General features: G+C 39.8%; 1 protein-coding gene across 2 annotated transcripts; it reads left to right on the top strand.

Annotated features, from left to right (window-relative positions):
* The first annotated feature begins 1,387 nt into the window (after nucleotides 1-1,387).
* LOC134404465 (complement factor H-related protein 2-like) lies at nucleotides 1,388-7,383 on the top strand. Of its 2 annotated transcripts, none has more exons than XM_063135165.1 (5): nucleotides 1,388-1,519; nucleotides 4,027-4,089; nucleotides 4,570-4,752; nucleotides 5,167-5,367; nucleotides 7,146-7,383. In XM_063135165.1, the coding sequence occupies exons 1-4, from the start codon at nucleotides 1,462-1,464 to the stop codon at nucleotides 5,361-5,363; spliced, it is 501 nt and encodes a 166-aa protein (XP_062991235.1). In that variant the 5' UTR covers nucleotides 1,388-1,461; the 3' UTR covers nucleotides 5,364-5,367; nucleotides 7,146-7,383. The 2 variants fall into 2 exon arrangements, with proteins under 2 accessions (XP_062991235.1, XP_062991244.1); XM_063135174.1 differs by lacking the exon at nucleotides 7,146-7,383 and adding an exon at nucleotides 6,198-7,040.

The raw sequence follows: 7,383 nt of genomic DNA, 5'->3' as shown, positions 1-7,383 counted from the left end.
CCGGATTGAGGCGATCCTCTTCGCCTCGATCCGCAGCTCCCCTGACTCTCTTCGCCTCCGCCTTTTCCGGAGGCGAATTAGGCCGCCTCGCTCCTGCTTCTCTGAACCGAAGAGAAGCGGAGCACATCCCTAGTAAATATGGATAAAGCAGGGGTTGTCCTGCTCTAAACTGGGGCTGGCTCTTGCTAAGAAAATATAGGGATGTATACAATAGGGGTGTCAATTAACAGGCAAATAGTCAAACAGAGTTTACTGGACACAGGGTCTTTTTTCCAGAGCAAGGTCTGAGAGGCAGCCAGGGTCAAAAGCTAGGAGATCAATCAAATATAAACACAGTCCAAAGCAAAGTCAAGAAAATTTCCAGGGGTCAGTAGCACAGAGGTCCAAACACACAACAAAGCTAGGAAGGTAACAGGATACAGAGATTAGGGTGACCATATGGAAAGGAGGACAGTGCTCCTGTATCTTTAACAGTTGCGTAGAAAAGGGAATTTCAGCAGGTGTCATTTGTATGCCTGCAGCACCTGGTGAAATTCCCTCTTCATCACAACAGTTAAAGCTGCACGAGCTATACTACAGTGACCAAATACTATTTTCTCTTTGGATTCTATCTAGGGTCAACCTGACCATTATTTTTTATTTCATTTACTCAGAATTCATTGTGAACTTGCTTGTGTCTTCTCAATTGGTACCAGTTACCTTATTATTTGATTAATTCTCTGGATTCCTAATTACCTTCTAGGAAACATGCTTAATTGCCTGGGGCTTGCAGCTCCAAGACAAGACAGCTTTGTGTGTGTGTGTGTAAAACAATCACTTTCTTCAGTAACCATTTTGGGCACCTTGAGGACCATGCCACCAGCATTTGTGGTCAATCCAATACAACCTCACATGGTTGATGTAAGAATAAAATGGAGAGGAGGAGGACTATGTAAGCCACCTTGGGTTCCTTGCAAGAGGGGAAAAGGCAGGATATAAATGCAATAAATAAATAAATATCTTTTAAAGGGGACATGATTTAGAATGGAGAAGTAGTATGTGGGAAGCAGATACTTGTCTGCTCCAAAATCCCCCCTCCTTAACCTGCTTTGTACCAAAGAGATGGATGATTGGGCATATTGGTATAGTGTGTGGTGTTAGGGTGCTAAAAATCTGATCTAGTTCTATTATTGATTTATTCAGAAGTTTCCCTTCCCACCCCTCATTCACACAAATGTTTGGAGAATCTTTGTTGAGGTTTAGTGTCTAGGCAATTTCCTCAAAGAACTATCTTATAATCCATTTTGTTTGCAGCAACGAAAGGACCGTGATGGACTTTGCAGTATGGCTAGGAGTAAATAATTAATTTGTGGGAACAAGAAGAGAAGGTAAAAGACCTTTGCAAGGACAGTTCCTAGAGACATTGGTTAAGAGCCCAAACTGTGAAGTGCAGGAACATAGACAACAGCCTGGAATACTGACATGGGCTGGTTTGGATATATCATTCTGTGCCTTCTATGGACATGTACTTTCCAACAAGGTAAGTTACTCAAGTGTACTTTCCAAAATGTTAAGTTTTTCATTTAGAACATTGTAAAATTCAAAACCGAGACCTTTGAAGTATGTAGTTACACTTGCATTTTTTTGTTTTTGTCTTGTTTTATTTTGTTAAAACTTATAATAATACTTGATTTAAAAAGTTATTCAAATGCAAGAAAAAAAACCCTTTCTATTAGGGTATACACTGCATTTGTATAATGCCCCATAGCTGAAGCTCCCTGGGCAGTTCACATAAGATCCTGCAGTGCACTTCAATACCCCTACAGTACTGTGGCTCCTGCCTTTTATATGTCGCTTTCATAATGGAATGTCCTGCTTGGTGTAGATGAGCCCTTTCTCATCTTTTCCCAGTTTATTTAATTTAATTTATTTATTTATTGCATTTCTATACCGCCCAATAGCCGGAGCTCTCTGGGCGGTTCACAAAAATTAAAACCATTCAAAGTATAAAACAACAGTATAAAATCATAATATAAAATACAATATAAAGCCCTAACAACTTGGGACCAGGATACCTGAGAGAGCGCCTTCTTCCTTACCAACCTGCCTGGTCACTGAGGTCATCCGAGGGCCTGCTCCTGGTGGTTCCACATAGATCCATCCTCCGATTGGAATCCACCAGGGGAAGAGCCTTCAGCATGGTGGCGCCCCTCCTGTGGAATTCCCTGCCTCTGGAGGTCAGGCAGGCGCCAACCTTGTACTCCTTTCAGCGCCTCCTGAAAACATCTTTATTCCAAGAAGCCTTTCTTTAACATGCAGCCTTGGATTTCTGTTTTTGCTTCTTTTAAAATTTTGTTTTAACTTTTTTATTCTGTTTTTATTTTCATTTTATCTTGTACTCTGCTCTGAAATTTTTCAATGGGGAGTGGTATATAAATATTTTAAATAAATAAATAATAAATAAATAAATAAATAATATAAAAGCTCAACCAGATAAAAACAGCAGCAATGCAAAATTACAAATTTAAAACACCAAGTTAAATTTAATTTACGGACTGTTAAAATACTGGGAGAATAAAAAGGTCTTCACCTGGCGTCTAAAGGCATATAATGTAGGTGCCAAGCGAACCTCCTTAGGGAGCTCATTCCATAGCCGGGGTGCCACAGCAGAGAAGGCCCTCCTCCTGATAGCCACCTGCCTCACTTCCTTTGGCAGGGGCTCACAGAGAAGGACTCCTGAGGATGACCTTAGGGAGGTACATATGAGAGGAGGCGTTCCTTCAGACAGCTTGGCCCCAAGCCATTAAGGGCTTTAAATGTTATTACTAGCACTTTGAATCGGGCCCGGACCTGGACTGGCAGCCGATGAAGCTGGAAAAGGACTGGCATGATGTGGTGTCGTCAGTTGAAGTCTTCCATTCTCTAGATTACCATGGTGCTGTTGTTGTTTTGTTAGACTGGCTGGCAAGGCTGGCATCATCTCCACTGCTACACACAGGGATGCCATTAGTGATCCTCCCCAGTCCCCACCCCAATTGTGTTCAAATCCAAGGTGATGGTGCAGTGGCAAGGACTGTGGGAAAACCAGGACCACAACAAACTCCTAGAGTGCAAATGTATCCCTCAAGACTGTGGAATATTGCTGACTGAGCAATGGTTGGCCATGAGTCAGGGACAAGCACTTGTTGAATGAGGAAGTGCCTCCATTCAGTAAGGAAGGGACAGAGTTTATTTTATATACTTTGCCACTCTTTTTTTAAAAAAAATCTTCCACCCTAAATCAACCCCCTTTACAGCATTAAAAACAAAGCTAAACTAAATCTAAAACACACACACACACACTAACATAAGAGTTTAACAGCAATGGCTCAAAAAGAGCAATAGCAATGAATAAATGAGCAACGTCACAGAAAGTGTGCTTAAATAATATTGGCTTGGATCCAGATAACAACAGAGCAACCCTCTGCTGTGAGCTCAAAACCTGATCGGTAACATACGGACCTGGCATATATTTTTTTCTTGGTGAAAGCATTGATTGACATAGTTCTTTAAAAACAGTAACTAAATAAATGATAGGCTGATTGATCTATTTTTAAAATCTTAGGAATTAATAAGACAGGGTTACTGACAGGGTTTATGCTTCAACAGAATGGAAAAGCAATTACTGAAATATGAGCTAGGCCTTGTTATATTTGATATTCTTGGTTGCTTAAGAATTATTTCTTGATGGTCCTGGGATAGAACATGACTACATTCCCCACTCTCCTCAGAAACGGTAGGCTAATTTGTCATTGAAAAGTGTACCATACTCCCTTTCTCAGTGGATGAGAATGTGAGATAGCCATTACTTTGATTTACATAGGTCAAAGAGAAGGCAACACAGTTGTTCACCACCACCATCCAACCAGGGATTACAAGTCCAGAAGTGAATACATTACTACTGACATTTATGTAAAATTAAGCTGGTTTCCCCCCACTCCCCAAAAAAGATAGGTGACACTTCAGCTTACTACCCTCTTTTGCACATTCTCCGTCTTTCTCTTTCAGTCAAAGTAAGCCAGCAGGCACAAGTTGCTTATGATGACCTGAGGAACCTACTGACTGATCCAGGTAAGATGCAGAACTGCAGTACCTTAAAACACAAAAATCCAGCATGAAATCCTGTTGGGGGCACAAATCCTTATACTTTAGATACATTCCAGGCATCATCCAGCTTGTGTAAACAAAGAAATATGCATTTAAATTGTACGACCTACAGTCTCAAACTCAGGTGGTCACATAGGGCCTGTTCAGACAACACGCAAAGCCATGGTTAGGCCGCTTACTTAATGCAGGGTTCATAACAAGATAGGGGTATGGGAGGAGATGGGTGGTGGTAGGTGGGACACTAACTGATTATACCATACAACCCAATAAAAATGTTAAGAGGAAAAAGCCCTTCACCATTTGGTTTCATTTTCAGAATCAAGATGATTTCACCATTGCATTCTTTCATTTCCTTAAAGCACAGTGTCATAGTACCTTCAACATGGCATTTGCTGCTAGTGGGCATTCTCTGATACATCATCTCATTCAATATTTCTGTTGTAGAGATCCCAAGAAATTGTGGTCCTCCACCTGCTATTGAAAATGCAATGCTCTTCACCAGCTCAAGGCAAGAATACTCAACAGGGGCATCCGTGATGTATCAGTGCTACAGGCTGTTTGTAATGGAAGGCACGCCACTTGCAAAGTGTTTAAACGGTCATTGGAGAGGTGTGCCCAGATGTGTTGGTAAGCATACAATCTCTAATCCTGACTACTCTTGTTCTGTTAGTAAAATGACCAATATTATAATGAAAGCGTGTTAGATAAACATTGCACCATTTTGCGGTACTCTTGTCAGTGAGGCTACCTGGTGTCAGAGCCTGAGGACAGAATTTGCCCTCAGTGAACAATGTCACTAAGGTCAAGGGTTTATTTTTCCCTATTGAATGGCAATCATTTACTCTTATACAAGAGAAAGTAAATACATGGGCACAGTTGGTGACACCAATGAGCAGAGACTAAATTTGCTCTTTGCTTGGTGTGATTGCAGCCATTGTGAATGACAACATCTCCTTGCTACCAAGCCCCAAACCATTGAAAACAGATTTATCCAGTATCGGGTTCATCTACAACTGGTGGATTATTTGTGCTTTTCTTCAGAAACCTGTAGAGCAAATGAAGCTGACATGGAGCGTAACAATATACAGCTGAGATGGATCACTAAATCAACATCCATTACAGCATCAGATTACTGGATGGAGTTTGAGTGTAAAGTGGGATATCACAAGGATCCGTTGTCATCACCTTTTAGAAAACAATGTCTAAAGGGAAGATGGATATATCCAAGATGTATATAAAGAAGTAAGTATTTCCTAATTAATTTGCAGAGAATTCATACCACATTATTATTATTATTATTATTATTATTATTATTATTATTATTATTATTATTATAGAAGTAGTAGTAGTAATAGTATTTCTGGTGCTCATTCAAGTGGGGATCTGTGCAGGGTTCTATTGCACTTAGTGCACTAAGATTCTCTGTTTTGCCTCTGAACATTTGAAACTGAAATCTGAAATCCCAGTTTTTCAGACTTCATTTCATGTATCGCTTCACTCTAATTGTTCAGTCTGGTCTAATATACAGTAGATGCGTTTGTCATGCTATATCATCTGCATAAAGAGAGATTTTCAGTTATTTTTTTCAGACTTTAAACTTTTTAATTTTTTCCTCTTACTGAGTGGTGATCTCCAATGTTTTATTGCGGAAGTAAACAAGATGTGTGATAAAGGGCACCCTTGCTTTTGTAGGAAAAAAATATCTCTAAAAAATTATTGTCTGTCCTAATCCTGCCTGTAAAGTACTTTAATCCACTTTATTAACTCAAAAAGCAGAGTCCAATGAGGCGCTTACAGCCCCGCCAATTCCCTTCTGCAAGTGGTGGCTTCCACCAATTCCATTGTGCAAGTGGGGTCACCATTTATGCAACACAGATCTAGCACTTCCTACAGGAAGTCCTTAAAGGAGCAGAAATACTCATTTCAGGAAGGAGGCATGTTGGAGGAGTTCCCTTATGTGAGCTGTTTACTGTTTTTATACTGTATGCTTTTATCTGTATGTTGCCCTGAGATCTTATTGATATAGGGTGATATATATGTTTAAATAAATAAATAAACCTGCCTTTTTCCAGAAATGAGCACTTCTGCTCATTTTGGGTTGCCCCAGAAGCCTGAAGTCATCATTGCACAAGCGGTGGGGGCCGCTCGCACAACGGATTTGGTGCAGTGCAAGGGAATCGGCGGGAGCATAGGAACCGCTTTGGATTCTGCCCTAAGTATTCTACAGTTGTACTAAGTACTTTAAGTGATTTAAGAGGTGATTTCCCTCTTGTCAAATGCTAATTTACATTAACATTTTAGAATAGGATTACTCGTTTGTTAGTGAGGTGTATAACGTTCCATATCTTCAGAACATTATCTGACAATTTCTGCCCATTCTTATAATATTTGCATTCAGTATATATTATTTTGGTTCAAAATCTGTTACCCCAAATGGCTGAAAAGATCTTAAAGTCACAATTCCACAGGAAGAAAGGCTTGTTCGAGCCTGGTACAGACATGACTTTGTGCTCCTTTGAGATTAAGATAATCCAATCCTCATTCTAAAAAGGATTCACCTGCAAAGCATATACCAACCTCAGAAAAGGTATTTTCCTCAGGACCACACACCATATAAGACACGGTTAATTTCCCCCTCCTTTCCTGTTCTGATTCCATTAATTATTAGCCACACTCTAGCTGATGAAATTTGCATTTACAAAGCATGTTAGATGAATGACACATTTAGCTTCACCTGTAGCTTGTTCCTGATAACAAATAATCTGCCCAGGGCCTGAGGTGTGTGAGACATTCAAAGGGACTCAATTGTCCTTGTGCAAATAATTATATAAAATAAAAATATGTGATTCCAATATTTTAGTACCTGCCTGCTACTGTTTATTTTCTGTTCCTATACTAGGTAAAATCCCACCCACCCACCCACTTTCTCTCCCTAATATTATTGTTGTTGTTGATTAGGTGGCTTACATTGCTGCTTCTTGTTGTTGTTGTTTAATATGGCTTTGTAATTTTTTTTACAGTGACACTGCTTTGAGTTTCTAGAAAATCAGCCTCTCCTGGAATACTGAGTGAAGCTTTGCCCCAGCTTTTTAATTAGGTGTACTTTTTGCAATTCCCTGTCTATTCTACCTTCCTCTCCTCAAGTCTATCACCTATCTTTCCCTCTGGTTCCTGTTTGCATTGCCATCCCATTTTTCATGTGATGAAATGTCAAATTTATTAATATGGAAACACCTAAAAATAAAATACAAATGAAAA

The sequence above is a fragment of the Elgaria multicarinata genome, chromosome 1 (genome assembly GCF_023053635.1).
Source record: "Elgaria multicarinata webbii isolate HBS135686 ecotype San Diego chromosome 1, rElgMul1.1.pri, whole genome shotgun sequence".
NCBI lineage: Eukaryota > Metazoa > Chordata > Lepidosauria > Squamata > Anguidae > Elgaria > Elgaria multicarinata.
The sequence above is the reverse complement of the archived record's forward strand: the minus strand, read 5'-3'. Positions and strand labels throughout refer to the sequence as shown.

Bases quoted from the DNA above. Each gene is read 5' to 3' on its own strand.
- LOC134404465 (XM_063135165.1), top strand. From the start codon at position 1,462: ATGGGCTGGTTTGGATATATCATTCTGTGCCTTCTATGGACATGTACT. The intron at 1,520-4,026 runs GTAAGTTACTCA...TTTCTCTTTCAG, and splicing joins GACATGTACTTTCCAACAAG to TCAAAGTAAGCCAGCAGGCA. The intron at 4,753-5,166 runs GTAAGCATACAA...GCTTTTCTTCAG, and splicing joins AGGTGTGCCCAGATGTGTTG to AAACCTGTAGAGCAAATGAA.